Genomic DNA, 23,415 nt, shown 5'->3' on the forward strand with positions numbered 1-23,415 from the left:
CAAAATAATTTGAATGTTACATTTATATAGGATTGATAATTGCTATAAGAAATAACATAATTATACGTTTTTACATACAGTAAAATTAATGTTTCATCATAATAGGTAAAAACAAAACTTTGAATTATTATATCAGATATAAATGGTGTGTTTTTTTGTATGATATTGATTTTATATGAGGAGATAAACGGGCAAATGGCTCACCGTGATGTCGCCCGTGGACACTCACATTACCAGATGGCTCGCAAGTGCGCTGCCGGTCTTTTAAGTCTTGGTTTTGATGGCCCCTAAGTCGAATTGGTTCAGAAATACTTCAATTGGCAGCTGGTTCCACATAGCGATGGCGGCATAAACTGCCTTAAGAAACGCTTGTAAGAAAGTGGGGGAACGAAGGCCATCTAGGTGAAACAGATGGTATTTTGTATTCTGTCTTGATGTCCGAACTACTCCTTTCAACACTAGGCACGGTAGAAGATGCAGAGAGACCCGCACGTAGCTGAGAACAGTAGGTATGTGGACAATTTGCACTTTATATACTTGCAAGCGGTGGCCCGAAGTACCCCCTCGCCTTGCTGAGCACACCTAGCTTTTTAGAGACTAATTAGCCTTCTCTTCAAAATGACCGCAAAACTGAACGTCTTTCCATTTGTCAACGCCCAGTACTCTAATGAAATGTATTCCGATGCATATAGAAGATAACTAACAGGATAAGTTTTGCACAATCTAGGTTTTTTTTTAATGTGTAATAAACTGTAAAAAGAAAAAAAAAAGAAAGGTTTGAAGAAAGGGAAAATGGACAAAGAAGATATGCGGAAGAAGGTATGGTATGCGCAGGTACTCTAGGGATGGAAAGAGAGGCAAGGTAGGTAGGTAAAGTGTTGGGAGCACAACATAAGAAGGGTAGCCGGGGTAGAATGGTACAGATTGACGAAGGACAGATGAAGAAAGCCTTTGTAGAGAGACACCAATAACAGCTCATTTTAATTTCTTTATTTTATAAAAAAAATAGCCTTGAATATAATCGGAGATTTGAACCATATCAAAACAATCTCACAAAAACATTTTACGGCATACTTTTTTTTGGTAATAAGATAAGATTTTTGCAACATTATATACACTTTAAATATTGAAGTAATATTTCTTTTGAACCAGTTGTACGATAGATTTTGTGTGATCCATATTCAAGTAAACGAAAATGAAAACTCTATATATTTGTGTTCTTTTGGTCTCTCTATGTCTTTTCAATGTAAGTTTTCTATGGTACTGTTACAAATAGAGACTTGTATTGTATCTTTGTAACGGATAATCTCAGTGACTGGAGTAGTTTTAAAAAAATCTTTCACCATTAGAATGTTCCATAGGCAATATTTATTGTTATTTATAGTATTGTTGTGCGAAGACAAACAGAAATTCTGTTGTTATATAAAAAAAATCTCAATTTGATCCAAATTAGACATTTTTTTAAAATTTTAAACTTAAAACAACTTAGACAAAGGCTTACTGCCTTTGTCTATAGTAGCAGTTGTATAACTCATGACATATGCTTGTTAAGAGAAATTATTCCATACAGATGCGTTGGCGCATACTGTCGCAAAACATGATAATGTATCTACATTACCATGTTTCATCCCCAGTCCTTAATATTATATATTATACATTTGTATTTTTCCATTTGATTTTTGTTGGTTTTTCATTTGGCATTTTATAAATAACATCTTATATCTCGCATTTTATTTACTCCAATAAAAGCAACATGTACAATTTTTCTTTTTCATGTGTCCTTTTTTATAATTGACGTTTTCATTATTGCATTATTTTTTCTAATTACCTATATCTTATGTAGTTTTGCACTTCTTGCCTTCGTATGGAGCTGCAACCATTACACCATGATCCATATGACTATAGGGGACTAGTGCTAGGCAGTCTACTTCTAATTAATTTGCCATATTTGTTTTAAATATTCTAGAATTTTTTGATGATTTGCTTTTTTTTAAAAAGAGTACCGAGAGTTTTTTTACGCCGGCTTTTTCTCTCGGCCAACACCCTCTGTCTTCTTTGCCGATGAGTAGGGATGCCAACAGGTCCGAATTTAATGACGTGGAATAAGTGATACCATGATGATCATATGTTTCAAAATAAACGTATTTTATTTTATTTTTATTTCATGACAACTTAAATAATCTCTTATTTATGTATTAACACAACGATGCAAGTATAGAGAAATAAAGAACATTTGAAATAAATAAGACATTAGTCAAAATATTTTGACGATTTTACATAACTTTATTTGTATTAATACAATGATGTTTTCAGGTCACCAATGGATCTCTTCTCTTAGCAGCCCATAATGGGTTCAGATTAGGTCGTCTGGGATTATTTTCAAGAGGCTTGTATGACCGAGCTGATTTCACGAAAGGATACTATCCACCATCGCCAAATACGTTCCCTCTGCTTCCTAACGATCTTTCATAAGTTATAAGGTAACAAATAAATAATAATAAGCTCTTTCCTGCAAGCTGCAAATTGTCAATACCTGTTTTGGGGCCAAAAATATGAAGCTATAAGGAAGGAAATAGACGAATGCTTGTACTATTATTCCCAATTACAAACGCCGATTTTTATGTACTTATCTCAATATCTTAGGATTGCGTGGTACAAAATTAAATACAGATGTTAGGTCGACGTGTCTGCAATTACTACATTGTTTATGCGAGTCTTACAATAAATAAGAAAATAAAGCTGGTATAAGGAAATTACAATTTACTAATCCCCGCGAACTTCGTTTTGCCTTATTGTAATTTTTTTAAATAGCCTACCTTTTTAATAGCTACCTATACGTAAATTTTTGATAGGCTCATAAGCTGTTCCCTTTTCCGGAATGAAAATTGTATTTTCGCGAAGACCTCCCTAAGTTCAAGGAATTAATAAAACTCGAATTGGTCCATCAGTCTTCATAGCAACATATTTTAATATTTATTTTTATTTATATAGTATATTTTTCAAACTGTTTTAGCAGGGTTGAGTACACATTGTTCTACTAAATTTAGTATCTAGTTATTAGTAGTACATGTACTAGCACTTTCTTTTTTATAATTATTTTTGTATATTGAGGATTTAATAAAAATGTAATGAAAATGTTGTATTTATTTCATACCTGAATCTGCACTGATCAAAAGGTCTACGTCTCCTAACACATGAATGCTAAACATAAATGTAAACACGAAAAATTATCGCAAATTCAACTTTAAGTCGTAGTAAACCCAGGATTTTATTTACATGGGTTTTACGTTAACGTTATATATAAAGGTTGTCCTTACTTTTTGCCATTATGTACTTAAAATTAAACCAAGTTAGTGCTTGAAGTATTATATATCATATTAAAAATGACATCCCTGAGATTGTTTCTTTTGATTTTAACAGTGGTTCTTTTGTTTGAGGTAAGTTTTCTTTTATAAAGTAAAGGGTATTTTTTGGTGTGTTTTTAAATATTCCGATAATTTTCTATAATAAATAATTGTTCTAGTATAATTATTTCTGATAAATGTTACGAATATAATGTAATAAATGATTTTAATTTTAGAATTTTGTCTAAAATTGTTGCTAGTTCAGATGAATATCATTACATTAAAATATTTTACTGGTTATTATATATTTTAATAGAAGGTTTTCATAAAATGACGTAATATATTAATAACCATCAGCTAATGCTTTATATATATATATATATATATATAATTAAATAGCCAATGTCAAAAATAATTAACAAACCCCAAAAAATATTATTTTTACTAAACCGTTTGTGATTATTTATTTCAAATTTATGATATACTAGTTACCCGACAGACATTGTCCACCATTCGATACAAAAAATTGAAATTCAAAATATCACCCAGTTCTTAATCTAACTTTGTATTCTCGAATCCACTTGACACACAAAAAAAAATGAAAATCGAGACATTTAGGGGTTTTGTTTGAAACACAAGCACAGTATATATAAATTTAAGTATGTTTTATATTATTATATTGAAAATAAATAATGACTCAATCGCTGCGTAAGAAGGTTTAAAATAATGTTTTTTTCAGTCATTCAGTGCTCATTGGATAGGTGGTTTTGGCCGCCTTGGCGGATTTGGATTTGGTCGAGGATTCTATGGAAGAGGATTTTATGGACGAGGTTTCTATGGCCGTCCGTTTTTGGGACCCGTAATACGACCACCATTCATCTACCCACCACCGCTTATATATCCACCACCACCATTTTACGGTTAACGAATGATATACTAGGCTTTAAAATATTTTTAATTTGTTGAACATAGAATTAATAAGAAACACAACTCACTCAAGAAATTGATTTAACTGAAGCATTTCCGAACTAATTCGACTTAGGGGCCTTCAAGAATAGAGCGTACCAAATCTTAAAAAGCCGGCTACGCACTTGGGAGCCCCAAGCAAAGTATCCATAGGCGGTATTATCACGTATCTGATATTTTACTGGGCCTCCTGCCCGTTTTTTTTTAAACCGAAATTGTATTGAATTCCTTATTCTTGTTACTTTAATAAAATGTTATAAATATTATTTGGTTTTTGTTTCTTAAGATAGCATATGTTGTTGTGACATTTGATGCCACATTTAAATAAAATTCCGTCAGTCAATCAAATTGAAATTTATTTAACAGGATCACAAATCTAATATCTGTATGTTTTTGTAAGTTTCTACGCCTCTGAAATAGAGGTTTTAGCACAAGTATTACGCATCAAAAATATGTATTTCAAAATAAAACTAATTTCATCGGAATAAAAATTATCTAGGTAGGCAATTAAAACTCAATTGCTGACATAATGTATTTAATAACACATATTACAAGTTACATAGGACTTACATCTAAAACTAGTTCAACGGCAGACATATTTTTGTGTCCGGAGTTAGGCCTCAACAGTAATAGCGATCTGAGAAGATATTTCATATCTTTAACGGTGGAGATTTGGCAGAAAAATATATTATTTAAAACCATCCGAAAATACACAATCACATTTACTAGGCAAGTAAACCTTAATTTCCAATGAGGTTTTAAAATATTGAAAAACTATATCTAATTACTTTGAATTGATATGTAACGATTATATGATATGTTTAGTTATCTAGGCACCTAGAAAAACATTACCGTTAATTCATATGACAAACTTTAGGCAATTCATAAATTGTCAGTAATGTAATCAGTAAAACGTACTTGCCACGCGGGCTTCACTAAAAAGCGAAATTTACACCGACTTACATTAGAGAAATCTTAAAATTATGATATGTTAACATCAATTATTAATAAATCCCTCAGCCAGTTGGATATGTATGTTAATTTGAATACTTATAGCTATTATTAAATTTATTAAAGACACATAGACACTATTTAAACATTCATAAGATAATAGTCAAAATATTTGATCTTAAATCTAATTTGCGAATAAAGGAAACTACGTTGCTTCGTCTTAACGAAATAAAAGTGTTCGGTTAACCATTGTCAAAGCCATATTTCGACTTATAAAACATCGTATTTTAATATCATTCATTGATTATTTATGTAATGAATAACATCAAAAGAACTAAGAAAATGAAATAGGTTTTATTAAATTTCACCTTGCCTATTACATTTTCCATTTTTCAACCATTTATGATTAAAAATATTTAAAAATGGAACAGAATGATAGAAGACTAATAAATACTTTTATTCATAAATGATTTTAATAGAATGAACAATTTAAATGAAAATGGAATTTTATGAATTGTTCAATCTTCATTTGAATTTGGAATTAATGCATCCGGTACACCCCGATACGTTTCTCGCCAGCGGTATGTTGGACGACCTCGCGAATTTGGTCAGTCGCTACGGGCCCTATGCAGACTAAAGCCTCCTTGAAGTATCCACAGCTCTATAAGAAAAAATATATAGATACTATTTCAATATTAGTTGTAGAGACAAATTTTAGTGTTCTTTGAAATAAATCAACATTAGAACTTGTCATTAGAAAAAAGTTGGATAACAATTAAAAATATTCACGTGTAATTTTATATTTTTTGTAGAAACTAAGAATATATATTGAAAATAATATTAGCAGCGTGATCTAAAGTATAACCAATTTAATATCAGAGTAACTTATTACTTTAACAAACCCTTTGATAGAATATTAATTTCGTCTCAAAGTAATAATTAATAACCAGATTATCTTCTGAAAAACATCCCTTGAAAACTCTCGAGTATTTCAAAAGAAAAGAGTTGATATTGAAGTAATAAATTTTTATTTTTTCTTCGTGATCTTGTAAACTTATAGAGGCTGTGCAAAAATGAAATAGGCGTGGTATATTTTGTCATTACGTCATTATAGTTCGACAATCTTAATACTTAATTGAAAAAAATAACAGTTTATAATTGGAATCGACAAAACCAACAGATAAGAATTAAATTAGCTCGCAAAACCGCTCTACCCGCAAATACTACTTAAATAATATGCAATGGCTACAGTAGAGCGACTCTCAACCCCGAGGTCGTAGGTTCGATCCCCGGCTGTGCACCAATGGAATTTCTTCCTATGTGCGCATCTAACATTCGATCGAATGGTAAAGGAAAGCATCATAAGGGAAGCGACATGACTTTAAAATCGAGTCGTTACAAAGGGCTGATCACCTACTTGCCTTTTAGATTGATAAATGATCATAAACCTGATACAGCAATTTGAGGCTCAGGCCTAAAAAGCATTTGTTTATTTTTCAAACGTACCGCCTATTACAATAAAAGGGCAACAGCGCAAAATATTCTATACCAAAAATAATTTTTCCTGAAATAGGAATACATATTATATAGGCTAAGACAATCTATCATAGACAATTTTATGTTTTGTAACAATCAAATTCGTTTCGAACAAATACTATAATAAATTTATATCTTGATTACTTACAGCGCCTTATTATGATATGAAACTTATAAAAATATATCGTAAATATGGTAAAACAATAAAAATATCTACAGAATAATAAATATTTAAAATGTTATGTTTCGATTTAAATATTAGACTAATTTCATAAGTAGGATTTATCGAAAATCAAGGTCTGAAACAAAGACGGAAGGTTCTAGTAGAGGATCGTACCTTGCGTGGTTTCTGTCGGTGGCGACGTTGCATGACGCAGCAAAGACCTCGGCCGATGTCACATTCGCTTGACGTTGAGCAGTCTTCATTGTATTGCTTACGGCCGGCGGATGGGAGACGACATACATGCATTTCTCCTATGAAAGTCGAATGCAAACTGTTTTTTGTTCAATGGTCAAATTGATTTTTATGAAGAGAAATCAGAAGGCAACTATGGCAAACAATAATAATATAGATTTAATTTGTGGCATAAAAATTCAAACACATAGACAAGACATTAATGTTGTAAAATAATACATGGTTTGAAATTACCAATATTAATAAAAGACTAAATTACAACACCTTACTAACTTATACGGTTTTTTTATATCTTAAACGACAGTTAGATCAATTGCTATTCCAATTTGAAGATGGTAGCAAAATTATTGTGTTGTCACTGTGCGGGTGACACATTGTTTAAGTGATGATTAAGCTTGCGAATGACATTGAATTTTCTTAATATCAACATATTCACATCGAGCGAAAAATTTTTTCGTTGTGACATGCTCACAACACCTTTCGCGATTCACCTGTGATCCATTCATAATATTCAAAAGGATTCGCTAAAAAACCGACAGCCGAGTGAAGCGCGCTCGGGCGCTCGGCGTTCGTATCGAGTGCTCGGCTGGATGTACTGACATCGAATATTCGAGTTGTCGTGCTTGCATCGAGCGAATATTTAATGTCAGTCGCCACCTTTACACCTACGCCATTATTCATAAAACTGCCGTTCAATATCAATAAAAACATAATCTTCAGTTTCTTGTCTTTACACTAACAAAAAACATAAAATAGGACTTGCTTCTGCTTAAAAAGAGTACCGAGAGTTTTTTACGCCGGCTTTTTCTCTAGGCCAACACCCTCTGTCTTCTTTGCCGATGAGTAGGGATGCCTACAGGTTCGAATTGATTGACGTGGAATAAGTGATACCATTATAATCTTATGTTCCAAAATAAACGTATTTTATTTTTTTTATTTCCAAAACCTTGTCTGCTAAATAATTTATAGACATAATAAGTCAAAAGTTTCCATAAAATCTGGTAAATCTTTAAAATAAACACCAACCTGGCACAACTTCTTCACACACAAGTCCAGCGTCACATTGATTCTCTCTGTTGCAAATTTCACCCAGTTTACGTCCAGCAAATGCCGGCAAGCATCGGCCACCGTCCTCTGTTGGCAATAAAATATTCATATATAAAAAGACTCCCATTTCTTATCACATAGCTTTGAGGTATTTACATTAAAACTGCATGTGCATTTTAAAGTTTTAAATCAAAAGTTAAGACCATGATCCCAAAGTTCAGACATCGTTCCCAGTTCATATAATACTAATATTGAAACAAATTAAGTATACATAAAACTGCTGCTAGCAAACTGTACTTGTACATACATAATAGACAATTACATTAAACATCGAATTTAAACTGAAACACTCCCGAGTACTTGTACATAAATAATAGAGAATTACTTCAAACATCGAATTTAAACTGAAACACTCCCGAGCGAAAACACAGCACAGTTGTCTGAAAAATTAATTTCGTAAAACGTTTACCTCGCATTTGCCGACAACATTTACTTGATTAAAATATGTTCGGCGTCATTAGAGGAAAAATATTAGTTAATTAAACATTGTCCGTTCGCTGTACTTAACTGAATGTTTTGTTTAACAAAAGAAAGCGTCATTTCATATTTACTTCATCATTCCTTTACAGCCAGTTAGGTAAGCCTGGAGTACCAGTTTCATGCCAGTTTCCTAATGATGTTAGTCACCGTAAGAAGATGAACGTTGTAAGATCATGCACTGGCTCAAACATATCATCTAAGGGTTAAAAGTTGCCGTAATAGGTAGCCATGAGGCAAGCACAGCCTTTAATGTTATTTTATTAAAGCTTATATGTTACAGATTTAATACATTGATTTGCAGGTATAAAACACTAGCTAACCCACTTATTTTGCGACTTAAATATGAAAGTAAGATACGCTACGCTATTTTGTAAGGATCATAAAACTGTACAAGTTTTCTCTAGAACCTCATCATATATTCGTCATCGTCATGGCAGCGTTTGTAAAGAACGTTTTCGTTCGTCTGTTTTTTCTCCAACTTACTTTGATAATGTGAATTCGAAATTCAAGTATTGTATTTTTAATATATAGAGTATTAAACTGACGAAGTTTCATCATTGATTCAGTAGTTACGTATTATAGTATAAAAAAAAATTATTGAACTATACAAAATACTAGGGCGGCTGCAGAAAATAATAAACGGCATTAATATAAGAGTCTTTCCTTCAACTACGATTCTGTTTCTTTGGGGTAGAGATTCTTTTGTTTGTGGTTCAAGAGCACAGGCGCTCATCAGAGATTTAACTTGGCGCCTGGTCGATAGTAGGTAATGTATAATAATGTGGGTAGGAAATGATGCCAGCATTAAAGATACGCTTCCACAGGGATCTAACTTGTTACATTTGATTTGATTTACTCTTTAACAGCTTTTAATATTTTTCTTATTAATTTGTAAGTTAAGAAAATTGTAAATACTGACAAATTAAAATTAATATTTACCTCAATCAATATAAAATCACTGCTAATATCTATGCCAGTGATTTTATATATTTTTCATATAGTTAATGAATTTTTTAAATTAAAAAACTTCACCACTAAAATTGGTCTACAAATGGCTGTCATGAATTAAAGGCACAAATATAAAATATAAAATGTTAGCCCCAAACAGAATTTTCAGAAGTTAATTACGAATCGAAATGAACTTCGGTACAAGCAATTGGAACTTTTTCAATTACAAACTTAAGATGAAATATACGGTTATTAAATAATAATCATAATATACTTTTATGGGTTTGACGAGGGAATTTGTACCACAGTTTTATAAATTCTTATAATGAAATCATGTGTAATAGGTAAGTAGACGATCAACCTACTGTGCCTGACACACATCTACTTTTTGGTTCTAAGGTTCGGATTCCTTTAGATGTTTCCTTCACCGTACGAGCTAATGGTAAATTGGCACATAGACTGAAGGTCCATTGGTGCAAGTCCGGATGAACCTACGACCCCAGGGATCAGAGTGGCACTCTAAAGCCACTAGGCTAATACTACTATAATACATTATTTAATTTATCAACCATTAATAAAAAGTTTTTCGCCGGTTATTTTATGTATTTTAAAACAAAATAAATTTATATACACTGAAGATCAGCTGTCCTTCGGAGGACTGCATTTGTTAATTAAATGTGTTTAAAATATACTTCCCGGTTATTTTTTCAGTATTTTATCGTCGGGGGTTTATAGTAACGGATTTGATAGAATAACTGTATTATAACACAATACATAGTATATCGTAGTATATCCAGCAATCAAAAACAAATGCCCACTAGTTATTAATTAAGCAAATGTTGTAATCAAAATCTATATGTTATCGATTCCCGGAGAAAGAACAATTCATTATACAGCCACGAAAATATGATAACCTTTTTATAATAATATACATATTTGCCCGATTTTGATGCTTATACTAAGCATCAAAATCGGGCAAATCTAAACTTAAGTAGTTTTAGTTTTTGAATGGTCCATTTAATATTGAAGTAAGATTTAATTATTGTAAAGGCAGTATTTTGAAATAACATAAAATATACAAATCAACGCAGTTTAATAAGACTACTCGCCTAAATAAGAGCCTATTATTTCGTCAACGTATCACACGGCGTAGTGTAAAGCTCCCAGTGGGGCTTTTTTATGCTAAAAGCTTTTCACCTCGCGAGAGCTTTGAAGGCACTCGACAGTTCTTTTGTCGGCACTTTGCGCTTTTCTAAGTAATTTACTTGATTTGCTGTAATTTCTTGATATTATAAGAATGATTTACTGTAAAATAACATTATAAATGATGAAACTGTACCTATTACCCATCCATGGAGGGTGTGGTTGTGAGTGAGGGATAGATTGTAGTCCAGTTACATTATCTTTCTGTATCTTAATGGAAATAAGGAATAAAACTGTATTTTTGAAAAACCTAAAATATTACGTTGTAGAACGCCCGACATAAATATAGTACTGATAAACAAGTTTTAGAAATAGGTATCATAAATATTATATAAAAACTTAATAAATGTTAAACTTTATATATATACATTGCAGTGAAATGCTGAAACCGCCTCTACTACCTGACTTCCAAGGCATTTAGCCTTTCATGTTAAAAATGCAAGTCATCTAGTCGGAAGAGTTGGGAATTTAGTAAATTTTCAAATAGGAAAACAAAAATCAAATTATTTTTCTCTTCCTTTTTTACATTTAAAATGTTAAAAAAACGTTAGCAATTAAAATACAACATTTTTAAATTAACTTTTTTATTTTAATAAAATTTTTGTTTCGTTTACTGCGTCTTTGCGCGTTTACTTATAAGCGTCACTCCATATTCCATATTATATTCCATATGGGTCCAATGAAAATTTGCGTTTCTAGTGACAGCACTGCAAACAGTATATAATATCACCACTCTTATTCTGTAGCTTATAAACAGTGATACCATTCCCGAAGGGTTTGCAAGTTCGATGTACTAGTTTTCTCTATACCCGTAACGCTAATGTCGTAACTTTTGAAATCGTGTCGTCCATTAGCTCATAATTGACCTTGATTATCATCCATATTGGAACTTCAGAAGGGCTCAGGTCGTTATGACGTCTAGACAATATACCACAGTACTAGCAGAACTCTGTAGTACAGAATATTCTGCGTTCAGGGAATTTTTAAAACTTTCTAAGCGTTATTTATGTTTCCGTCGCAGTTTAAAAATTAAAAAGTTACGACGTTTCGCGTGTTTAGCAAGGCGTCCATGTTTGCTATCACGCGAAAGAAATTAAACTGTCTCGTTAAATTATGCAAATTTATTAATTTTGTAAATTTTCATTATTAATTGGATTTTCCAACGTAGTCCGACTTAATTGCACCACTTTGTATAATCGAATAAGCTCGGATAAAGCTGGTTTAACCCCTGCCATGACCTTAAACTATGACGTCAATGGATCGACCCTGTACCCTGCATAATAGAACTTTTAGGCGTATACTCTAGCCTATATTTTGAAATTTCTCAACCAAAATGCAGAAACAAATAACACTAGTATGTAAACGTGTCAAGTTAATATCAAGTCAAACCACTCAAAATTTTGAGTTTTGGCAAGTATCGAGGTTAATTTTTTTTAAATTTATAGATGAGTTTTGAGATGGTGCCATAGTTTACCTAAACTACTTTGAGGTAAAAAAGTTACCAGACGAAAGTAATGGATTGATTGAGAAAAACTGACGTGGTAGTGGGTGGGCTATGTACCGCGCAACACAGGTCACCACTGTACAAACTCATTAACTACATGGAGAAGCCCATCAGGTAAACGATTCAGGCAGACCCTACGCTCGATGGGATAATCACATAAAAAAGACCTTCGGTCCTCAATGGATCCAAATAGATCGGTATGATTGATATAGCTTCCACATAAAAACTTACTGTAAAAAATATTTAATAACCAATAGGATAACTATATATTATAGTATAGTTTTAGGAAATTTAAGGCTAAAAATAAATAAATGAGCACGTTACAAGGAAAATTGTGAGGAAATCAGCATACAGCTACATGACAAGAACAATTTAGGTTTAGAATCAGAATATAGTTATCTGAGATCTAGGCTGTTTTTGACTTACCCGTCTCTAGGCACATCAGGCCTCTGCAGCAGTCTCCATTGGTGATGCATGGAGAGCTGTAGCAGTGAGTGTCTTCAGCGTCTTCTATACGATTACCCTCTAGAGCCTCCGCATATATCTCTTCTGGTTCAACCTGTTAAGGAGACAATTCATAAACTATAGAATTTGTTAATATTCAAAAGTTGGAAAAATCATGTGTTTGTCATTATTAAGATTGATAAAGCGATTTTATACCCTTAATGGAATATTATTTCAAAATTTTTTAGTTAAATGTCTATAATGTAAAAAAATGTTTCACTTATACCGTGGTTTTATAAAACCACACAACATTTTTTTTGTTTTATTTGTTTCATCCTGCATCGAACTTATTTTTTTAGATTTTACAGTTAAATACAATCTCTGCCTAGATTACATTTTCTGTCATAAATAACTGTCATAAATTTGACATATAATAACAAAAACCTTTTTCGCTGATAAAATAGCATACTAAGAAAACATTTTTATTATTACAACAACATCTTGTGCATATTTTACTAATATTGTCTGGAAATTTAAGGTTATTATTTTAAGAATGTTGTTTTATGTGAGAGACAAAATTTATTTCAGAAAGGTTCCACGCAACCGCCTAGAACCATTTACAGAGTATTTACTGCGCCTATATTAATACCCTTATATTTTAATAATTAGTTTTACTTTTGAGGTTAAGGCTAATATTCATAAACAACAATACGAGTCTGACAAATAATAACACTAAATTTTCTCAACCTATCAAAAGCTGAATCGGAAAATATTCCTCTGATGCAACAGTAGTTTAAAAAAAAAAATTATTATGTGTCAATTGGAAGAGACACAGGGAATCCAAGCATGAGGATACTTTCTCTTACAACTAAACATCCTCTTTTATTATGTGCGATAAAGTATTTTTCAGTATTTCTATTTTCTTAATTGATTAGTGCAATGTTTATGTCTATCTAAATTTAGATTGGGTTTATCAAACATGATGCCATATTTAGTTCACCCTGCCTACATATGTCCCATACAATCACAAAGGTCACTAAGCAATCATGAAGTGAACTGAAAGATTAACCTTTGCCTACTAATGAGTGGATAGCGTGTTACATATAATGCGAAATTTTTGCGGTTAACAATCACTGGATTTTCCAGCAAGCCTCATAAAATACTTATAGAACCGCTGTCTAAACTCTATGGCGTCTGGAATAGTAGTTAATAGACAAAGGCGAGAAGAATGGTGCTTTTTTTTTGGTATTTAATATGAACTTAAAAGGCCGGCAACGCACTCGCGAGCCCTCTGGCATTGAGAGTGTCCATGCGCGGCGGTATCACTTAACATCAGGTGAGCCTCCTGCCCGTTTGCCCCCTCTTCTATAAAAAAAACTTACTGTCAAATTGCCTTTATGACTTAGTGATAGCGGATTTGGGATCGATTCCCTGTTAAATCTATTTCTGTCCACAAAAGGTTGATCTCATTAAACCTTAAAAATATCAAGTTGCAACGAACTACTGTGGTAACGAACCAACACTAATAAAAAGGTAAACTTAAGCGGCCTCAGTTCAGTTTTGTCTATTTAGATTATTCAATTATTTTTTAATGCAAGAGCCGTTTTAAACAATACATACGCTATCCCTAATGGGACAGGCAAAGGACTTTAGTTCATACAGCAAAGTCTTATTTTGGGTAATAATTGAAAAAATTTTGTAGTTTTAAAGGCCGAAGCCACGTCTTCATTGTTCTTGATCGTACAATACATACACTAGTTTTAAGACGTCATAATTATTTATTCAGAATATTTTAAATGTAGATTTACGTATCAGTGAACGTTTTTATGATGTCAACTGTGGTCACCGAATTACACAGTAAACAAAGAAAAAGTTTAATACCTAAATATATATATATATAAACACACGTGGGAACATTTTAAAATTGATACTTTCGGCTCTCAATACGATTTATTGTTACTACATGACATCATTTTAAATAAAATTAATTGCAGCTCACGTCTAGAAAAATTGCCCTTCCATGCTCATTCCAATTCCAAACTAATCGTGCTTTGTTTCATGTTCCCCACATCAACACTAACTATATGCAAAAAACTCAGTGTTGTATCCCGCAGCACGGTATACAACGACCAATGTTTAAGCCTTGACTTGTTTAAACCATCGTGGAATATGTTTATAAGGATGTATTAAGAATATCCAAAGTGCGAAATCAGCTGCATATAATCCCCATACACTTTTACACCATCACACCACAGCCAACTTAGATATTACTTTGTAAAATATATTGAATAATTTTTATTGCTTTTCCGTTTTGCAAATATTACGTATACCTTTGGCTATATTTTTAGTGTAATTATTTGTTACTATATATAATTTTTGTTAGCTGTAGGATTACGAAATAAATAAATAACCTACCTGCCCATAGGGATAGTGACGGTAGGGGGATCTCCCATACCCCAGGTTGGCGAGCATGTCAGAGCTGAAGCGGTTGAAGAGGCCACCCCAGGCGTGACTGGAGCCGAGACAGGCAAGCATCAGTAGCGCAGATAATGCCATGTTGATGCTATTAACACAAAATATTTTTTTTTAATAAAAATATTTACATAATTTTTTAAATTTTATTATGTAATTCAATGCAGATTTATGTTAACTGTATTTTAATACAATTTTCTATACTATTATAATCTACAACAAACTTAAATCTTGTCAATTATTATTATATAGGAAAAATAATTTTATGATTTGATTCGATATAGATTTCATCCATAAGTGTATATGCCGTAGGATTATTTTTAATACATATATCGCATCGAAACTAATAGACCACTTTGAACAAATACGATTTATATATAAAAATCACAATGTTATGCGTCTTCATAAACTTCCACGTTTAGTTTTAAATAAAACACCGGCTAAATTATTATTATAGTTTTACGCAACTAACAGAGGTTGGAGCTAGATACTTACCGAAACATGGTCTGGTCTCCTTGGTGGCCTGGGAACAACTGTGGATCCATACAGGGTGGTGAAGTGCGCATGGTAGGAAGAAGTACGCGTCCATAATGGCGATTTTGTTTTGCGATAATTTTGCGACTTATATATGTCTAATATAATATATAAGTCTTAAATAATCTAGAATTAGAACTATTAGCATATGAATTTTGTGTGAATTCTAAACAGAATGTGTAGTTATTGCTTCGTTAATATTTGCTGAAGTTTACAGACAATTCAATAACAATTTCAAATAAGCACAGTTTGAAAATTACCTAGAAACAGACCTTATTTTTACCGAATTGAAGCTTTAATTGTTATAAACTTATAATAAACATAATTTTAATTTCTAAAGAACTTCTGTTAATTTGGCAATAATGTACGTTTCTCACTGTGATATATACGTATACCAAATATACGTACGATTACAATACGAAGAATATAAAATAAAATAGATATTTCAATATAACATTATATAAAATATAATTATATTAATTAATGTTATCAATATAATATTTATTTTATATTTTAATGACATTTCAAAAGTATTATTAGTACTACACTTTTAAATGTATTAACTAATTTCTTTTCAAGACATTATAACATTTCTAGAGTATTTATTTCATAAAGTAAGTATACAGATTAATAGGTAACACAGAATGCCATAAAATAAAATAAAAATCAGTGCCACTACCACCTTCTTTTAGTCTAGGCATTTCTGTATCTGTTTTATGATAGATTAGACTGCCAAATGTCCAATCTAATAGATAGCCATATCAGCCATAGTCATAATCATAGTCAGCGTCCTGTGCCTGACACACACTGTCAACTTTTTGGGTCTAAGGCAATCGGGTTTTCTCGCGATGTTTTCCTTCACCGTTCGAACGGCTGTTTGACACAATTTCAATAACATAGAAAGAACGTTTATTGTGCATATAGACTGAAAGTCGGGGATCGAACCTCAGAGATGAGAGTCGCACAATGTAGCCACTAGGCCAACACAGCAATAACCTTATAAGCAGTTTAAATTATGGAAATGTAATCAAGCAAAAAACAAAACTTGCTTATAGAATAAAAAAAAGGTTTTATGCAGGCCAATAGTATTTTTTACTATTTTATAAGCTAAGACAATTAAACTTTGGTACATTATCTATTTATATTATGAGTACTTATATTCGAGAGTCGTACGTATTTACAGATTTAATTATTTAATTGGCGCGCAATTAGAAATTCAAATAAGTTTTATTCGATAGCAGGGTTTTTAAATTTAAATGCAGTGATTTGTTTTTAGATATTGTTTTGTTTCTATACAGGTGTGGTAGTTTTTGGTGCCAGGGTGTGATCTGTAAAATTTTCTAATATATTATCCTACAGGAAAATACAGCTAAGCAAACAACACGATTCATAAACAAAGTGTACGGACTTGCATAAAACGTTCCATTATTAGTTCAATCGTTTTAAGTGTTAGTCGACATCGACAAAAAAGTTTTATTTTGCTATTAAATTTTGTTATATGTAATTTCAAATAGTGAACATGTAAATCGCATAAAATTAAAATAACAGTGACCGAACCCTTACCCAACTGATATCAAACACGTTAAAACATTTTCTCGGAATTTCCTATTTATAATTTCGACTATGTTTCAAAGGAGAGATTATTTCAGACTGGGAATATTTTTTAAATGAAATCTGACAGGAATTTTCTTTTGATGTTGACCTTTGATAACATAAAACTCATCCTTCAAAATGTATTATTATGTTGGCTAATTAATTTTACATATTATATCAATACATATTTTTTTATTGCAAAAATGTAGTAAATTTAAAGTTTTAATACTTAAAATGTCTAAGACGATATTAAACTGTGAGAAATTGTCATTTCAAACAGTTTATTGTAATGGCCGTATGGACTAAAGTCGGTCTTTCCCATTAGGGATAAATTGAAAAAAAAAAATTCATTGTAAAAAAATGTCTTCAGACAACCAGAAGACTTAATCAATGAAAAGGGGGCTTCAGATGCCTTAACAATAGTGTGTGTAAAAAGTCGACAACTAACACTAAACTTCGTGTCGACATATTTTAATTCAAATTTAGTTTTCGACTTTCTGCATAGACTACTGTTAAGGCATCTGAACAAGCCCCCAGTTGACCAGCCATAACATATCAATCAACTCGAAACAAATAATTTTTCCTCGAAAACACTGCCAGCCATTACTATACCATTGATTAGGATCAAAACATGTTTCTTTTTAATAGATATATATTATTCTATTTTAAAACAGAGTGAAAATATTTGCTTTGACGTATTTGGGATGACAAATTGAATACGCCCACGTATTGACGTCACTATGCAATTTCATTTAGAGGTCAAAGTACACGATTTTCATTCGATATTTTACCTGACGGATCGTAAATAATGATACATAAAATATCATCTTACTTTGGGAATATTCTTGTTACGTATAAACGATTAAACCTCGATAGTGGATACGACCGGTTGTATTCTAATACCACTCAATAATTGTTTTATATTGGTTCAGAAAATATATTAATTAAAGATAAAGATGACTTATATACTTTCCTGAAGAAGCTAACTTATGCAGCGGTTCTAATTCCAAAATACCACTCGTAGTCGTTACGAGTCGTAAATAATTTGTTTAATAGTTGTTCTTTTCTCTCGTTAATTAGTAACATTAACGTTAGTCTCAGATCGAGTTATTTATCTTCGTAAAGTTTTACTTATAAAATTAAATTAAGTATACAATTACGATTACTTCTGGGACCAGCGAAGATGTAATAGGTTCTTTAATTTAATAAATTGTACAAATATATTTTATTCTTCAAATTCTTTTATCTTTATATTCATATAGTAACATAAAAATTAACAATTTTATAAACTACACAACATTAACTATAACACGTCATATTAACATCCAAAGAATTAAAGTAGCAAGTTAAGCACGGTCTGTACCACCATGACAACCAATTGTAATAGACCTGGCAGCAAAGCCCCGCCAATGCCCACCAAAACGTCGTCTGCGAGCTCGGAAACGGATGACACAAGATTCGTGAGTAAATTTTGCATGTTGGCAACACCGGAAGTTGGCGTACTAGGATTTGCGCCGACCGCATATTCTGGCAGCGATCTCAAAAAGTTCACTATGGCTAGAGCTTGGGAGTACAGCTTCAAAAGTGACGTTTCAAGTGCACTTAAATCCACTGGTATTAGGCCGCTAATAGCCGGCGGGAGTGTGTCGAAGATTGACAGGAGCGATAAAAGGAGGTTGTATACGTTGTTGAGAAGTGGTAATAATATGTTCACAAGTGGATACACAGCTGGTAGTTGAACTGATGTTGCCGCAACTGGCCGCTGAAAAAATAAAACCTCTATTTAATATTTTTTTGCGCAGTGGACAACTTTTTACAATACAAGTTATGTATAAAATAGTTTGCAATATAATTTCTGTTCAAATGTTATTTTAATACATACAACTGTACTTATGTAGTATTCAAATCTGTATTGATTAATTTATATCGAATTATTTTAATTTTCATACGCAAAACCTTGAAGTGGAAAAATTTTGGTGATTAAAACATAACTCACCATAAACAAGACCGCTACACAGACTAAAAGAGCTAAAGTCACTTTGGACGCCATATTTTTTAATAAAAAAAAATATTTACCCAAAAATGACCTATTCTCGTATATCCAAGTGCTTTGTGTTATTTTTTATTATAAATACATTTTATATATTACATATTGCAATATATTTTGTGTCAGTTCTCCTGATAAGATATAAAATTACCTAATTTCATATTGTACTTTTTCGTATCTGCATCATTGTTTTCTATCAAAATATTATTTTCTCGCTAATGTTATTAGATTTCATAAATGATAATATTTAAAAAAAACCTTTGCAATCGCAAACACAATCCACCATCCCTTCTCGTGTATGGTCAATGCGAGACTACGGAAAATTTGAAAACAAAACAATAATTTCTCAATTATAATTGCAAAAGGGTTACTTTATACTCGAAATATGTATAAATAGGTAAGTAGGTGTTGAAAGGACGCTCGTATGTAATTATGATTTAATAAATTAAAATAGATTTAATTGTTATGCATTTGTTGCATTATGGCAGATGCGCGCAAATTATAAAAATAACAAATAGGATTGTGACTACTCAAAAGTACCAAAAAAGTAATTTTATATTCAAAAGGCGGAATTTACGTTTATGTATTAATAAATTAATTATTTATTTCCCTTAACACTACTACTTAAGACCATTTAACAACAAAACATAAGACTATTTCTAGAATATTTTTATGTTCGCTCTAAATTTTTGTATAACGAAAAATACATATATTCCTATTCATTTAAATTGCCATGCTTTCTGTGTTCAGTATTGCAAAAAACAATTGATCTAATGAAGTTATTTTTTTTCTATAAATTTCCAAATCAAATCATACCACCTAAAATGGCAGTTTTGAACGTTAAATAAAGTATAAAGATGATTCTAGTTGTCCCTTCCAAAAGTTAGTTTCGCGTGGAGAAGAATGAGCAAGGAACTCCGCACTTACTCTTTTAAAATAGAATTTACAATATTTGTATACATTGGTTAAATAATTATATGTGTAGACAATGTACTCCCAGAATAAAATTATTATCCATATTTGGTCAACTCTTATTTGTACGTGTCATACATGATTTATCATAAACAAAAGAAGTCACTCAGTACAAAGGGCTACCTTATAAACCATTTATTTTATAGAACAGGGGGCAAACGGGCAGGAGGCTCACCTGATGTTAAGTGATGCCGCCGCCTATGGACACTCTCAAAATCATCAAGCAAAAAACTTCAGGATCGGCGAAATCTTTTATTATTTGATGAAGTAACTGTTTTTTTAAATATTTGCATTTCAACATTACCGATCGAGCGATTACTAACCTATTCTTTGCCAAGATTACTTAATTATCAAGGAAATAGATAATATTGTTTCATACTATATTTAGGTAATAATATTAACAATGATAACAAAGCTTTATATAATAGTGTATTGTATTTTTGACCACAACACTATATCTGTTAGTGATAATTGAAATATATTTATTACATTATGCGGTATCCCGTTGGAATAACTGTTTTGGTTATATTTTTGGTTAGTTTCATTTTTATTTTAAACGTATATATTTGGTTGACCCGCCTATGTATTTGACTAGCTAGTAAGTGCCTGACAGTAGGATATATATCTGGATATATTTTAGAAACTTATTATCTATTTCGATTGATATTTGCGTACGCGCAATATCTTTTACGGTTCTGCAACATTTGTGCCTAGTCCTAACAAATAAACATTTTGATCAATTTTAGATCAAATAAACTAAAACTTATTCAACTCAAATCAGCGTAAGGGTATTCTTAACCTCTGAAATGGGAAATGATTTTCGATATCGACATCTGTCGACACATTCTAGAATTTATCAAAATATAATGTTTTTGTATCTATCCGATTTAACTAAAATTATTTGGATTGCTTCTTATATTTTTACAAAGTACCTAAATGCAAGTTTTTAATCAATTTTCAAAATATTAATATAAGGTTTCATCTAATTAGTTTAACTCTGACAAACATGGCAATTTAAGTAACAACTTAAATTGCAATGTAATCGGAATGTATTCTACAGTAAAAAGTTGTTTTTGTTTGTTTTAAGGGTTGTATTATTCGTATTTAGATTATATATTAGGGATCTCATTAATATATTCTCCGTATTAAGCACTAAAACATAAAGTATACATTTGACAAATATGTATTGTAAGGAATTTTTAAGTATCTACTAAATACTCCGTGAAAATAATAAATCAAGATTCAATCAAAATGTCACGCCTTGTTTAATTTTTTGTAAGAGACTGCGCCTTTGCTAATATTTTAAAGTTTTTCTATATAGAATTATATATTCATTTCACATATGTTTTTATCAGGTTAAGGACGCAACAGCAATGATACCAGCCTATTCAGTTTCCGCACTTCGGCTTGCTTTCGACGAAATATCAACAGTGTTGCCTGTCGCCAATCAGCTAGCCAGTCTGCTAATACCATTCCTTATAAACCTTATTAACAACTTAAATAATCTGTCAAATATTGTACAGAATTTGACACCAGCACTATTGCCATACTTTGGCTGTACATTGCCATTGCTATATGCTACATTAACAGATTTAACATCTGTGCTGTTTTTGTATATAAGCGTTCTAATATCCTTATTCAGGTCCAATGTTTTAGCAGCTCCTGGCTTGTTATTAGGTCTTGTGTCACAGGTTTTGAACTTAGTATTGGGTTTGTTGACTGGTTTAACTGATAACACTGGTTTACTATCAGGATTACTCAAATTAATTACCAATGTGTTAGTGGAATTAGAAAAGTTGTTAATTTGAATAAAATGTTTGTTACTTTAATATGTATTTTAATGGTTATCATAACTCATATAAAATATATGTATCTATCGAATGATTTTAGCATAATCTTAATGATTAGCGATATATTAGATCCCACTTATTGCAGGCGCGGTCAGCTGGGGGGAATTACATTTTAAATCCAACGATCAGTGTTAGCCTAGTAGCATCTTCCCTTAGGATTCGATCTCCGACAGACTCTCTGTCTATGAGCACGTTAAACACTCAAGCTTAGAGCGAAGGATGAAAAACCATGTATGACTTTCTGATTTCCTAATGATTGTCAAAAACCAAACAGTTGTCAGTGTGTGACAGGCACAGATGGCTGATGACCTAGTTGCCTATTAGAAAAGCCAAATGAATACGGAAATACCTAGATACACACTGGTATAGCTAGATACACAAATATTTCTTCTATAATAAAATACAATTATAGTGAATCACTATTAGGTTTAATAATATCTGAATCTATGATTATATCTAGAGTTAAAATGTAATTTACAAGTATATGTATCGCGTAATATATAATATACTAGATGACATGACAAGCTGACACTGTATGATATTTTAAGAGATTATGATATAAACATATTTTGAAAGCGAAGCGCCATCTTCCGGGCTGATTTGTGAATCTAAACCATTCAGAGCTCCACCCAAACGTATACAAAGAAATCACTCAAATCGGTCAGCATTTATGAGGAGTTCTGTGACCTACAGAAGTACAGTGGAATTGTATACATGTATATGTAAGCTATCCTATCTTTTAAGTTAGTTCAAACTGCACACGTTATGCAAATTTGATGGAAATCGGTTAAGTAGTTTAAGAGTCCATAGCGGACAAACAACGTGACGTAATTAATATACATATATCAAGAGTAGTAAAAGTAGTAATTTACTTAAGACTGTCTTCATATGAATAAAACAATATTTACTTATTTTACATTATTTATTTTTGATTAAGTCGAGTCAGGGTTCGTAAAACTCTGGGGCATTGTACATCTTTTGATACATTAAATATTATAATAACATATCTTAATAACATACATATGAATCTCATCTGTGTTAGTACGACA

General features: G+C 31.6%; 4 protein-coding genes across 4 annotated transcripts; 2 read left to right on the forward strand and 2 right to left on the reverse strand.

Annotated features, from left to right (window-relative positions):
* Nucleotides 1-3,283: 3,283 nt before the first annotated feature.
* On the forward strand, nt 3,284-4,576 carry LOC123689636 (neuropeptide-like protein 30). Its single transcript, XM_045630789.1, has 2 exons — nt 3,284-3,437; nt 4,084-4,576. Exons 1-2 carry the CDS (start codon nt 3,384-3,386, stop codon nt 4,267-4,269), a joined length of 240 nt encoding a protein of 79 aa, XP_045486745.1. The 5' UTR covers nt 3,284-3,383; the 3' UTR covers nt 4,270-4,576.
* A 252-nt stretch (nt 4,577-4,828) lies between these two features.
* Nucleotides 4,829-15,893, reverse strand: LOC110993592 (ITG-like peptide). The gene is made up of 6 exons (XM_022259920.2): nt 15,866-15,893; nt 15,314-15,461; nt 12,881-13,013; nt 8,239-8,346; nt 7,135-7,271; nt 4,829-5,922 (listed from the first exon to the last, which is right to left on the reverse strand). Exons 1-6 carry the CDS (start codon nt 15,871-15,873, stop codon nt 5,803-5,805), a joined length of 654 nt encoding a protein of 217 aa, XP_022115612.1. The 5' UTR covers nt 15,874-15,893; the 3' UTR covers nt 4,829-5,802.
* A 2,814-nt stretch (nt 15,894-18,707) lies between these two features.
* Nucleotides 18,708-19,597, reverse strand: LOC110993628. Its single transcript, XM_022259963.2, has 2 exons — nt 19,494-19,597; nt 18,708-19,259 (listed from the first exon to the last, which is right to left on the reverse strand). The coding sequence occupies exons 1-2, from the start codon at nt 19,545-19,547 to the stop codon at nt 18,831-18,833; spliced, it is 483 nt and encodes a 160-aa protein (XP_022115655.1). The 5' UTR covers nt 19,548-19,597; the 3' UTR covers nt 18,708-18,830.
* Nucleotides 19,598-20,945: 1,348 nt separating this feature from the next.
* Nucleotides 20,946-22,345, forward strand: LOC110993629. Its single transcript, XM_022259964.2, has 2 exons — nt 20,946-21,050; nt 21,872-22,345. Exons 1-2 carry the CDS (start codon nt 21,009-21,011, stop codon nt 22,322-22,324), a joined length of 495 nt encoding a protein of 164 aa, XP_022115656.2. The 5' UTR covers nt 20,946-21,008; the 3' UTR covers nt 22,325-22,345.
* Nucleotides 22,346-23,415: the final 1,070 nt, after the last annotated feature.

This window comes from Pieris rapae, chromosome 13 (genome assembly GCF_905147795.1).
Source record: "Pieris rapae chromosome 13, ilPieRapa1.1, whole genome shotgun sequence".
Taxonomy (NCBI): domain Eukaryota; kingdom Metazoa; phylum Arthropoda; class Insecta; order Lepidoptera; family Pieridae; genus Pieris; species Pieris rapae.

Excerpts from the sequence above, each read along its gene's own strand:
- LOC110993628 (XM_022259963.2), bottom strand. The coding sequence starts at position 19,547 with ATGGCGTCCAAAGTGACTTTAGCTCTTTTAGTCTGTGTAGCGGTCTTG. Across the intron at positions 19,260-19,493 it reads GTGTAGCGGTCTTGTTTATG|CGGCCAGTTGCGGCAACATC; the intron begins GTGAGTTATGTT and ends TTATTTTTTCAG.
- LOC110993592 (XM_022259920.2), bottom strand. Across the intron at positions 13,014-15,313 it reads GTCACTATCCCTATGGGCAG|GTTGAACCAGAAGAGATATA; the intron begins GTAGGTTATTTA and ends TCTCCTTAACAG. Across the intron at positions 5,923-7,134 it reads ACCGACAGAAACCACGCAAG|AGCTGTGGATACTTCAAGGA; the intron begins GTACGATCCTCT and ends TTTTTCTTATAG.
- LOC123689636 (XM_045630789.1), top strand. The coding sequence starts at position 3,384 with ATGACATCCCTGAGATTGTTTCTTTTGATTTTAACAGTGGTTCTTTTG. Across the intron at positions 3,438-4,083 it reads CAGTGGTTCTTTTGTTTGAG|TCATTCAGTGCTCATTGGAT; the intron begins GTAAGTTTTCTT and ends TGTTTTTTTCAG.
- LOC110993629 (XM_022259964.2), top strand. The coding sequence starts at position 21,009 with ATGCGGTATCCCGTTGGAATAACTGTTTTGGTTATATTTTTG. Across the intron at positions 21,051-21,871 it reads CTGTTTTGGTTATATTTTTG|GTTAAGGACGCAACAGCAAT; the intron begins GTTAGTTTCATT and ends TGTTTTTATCAG.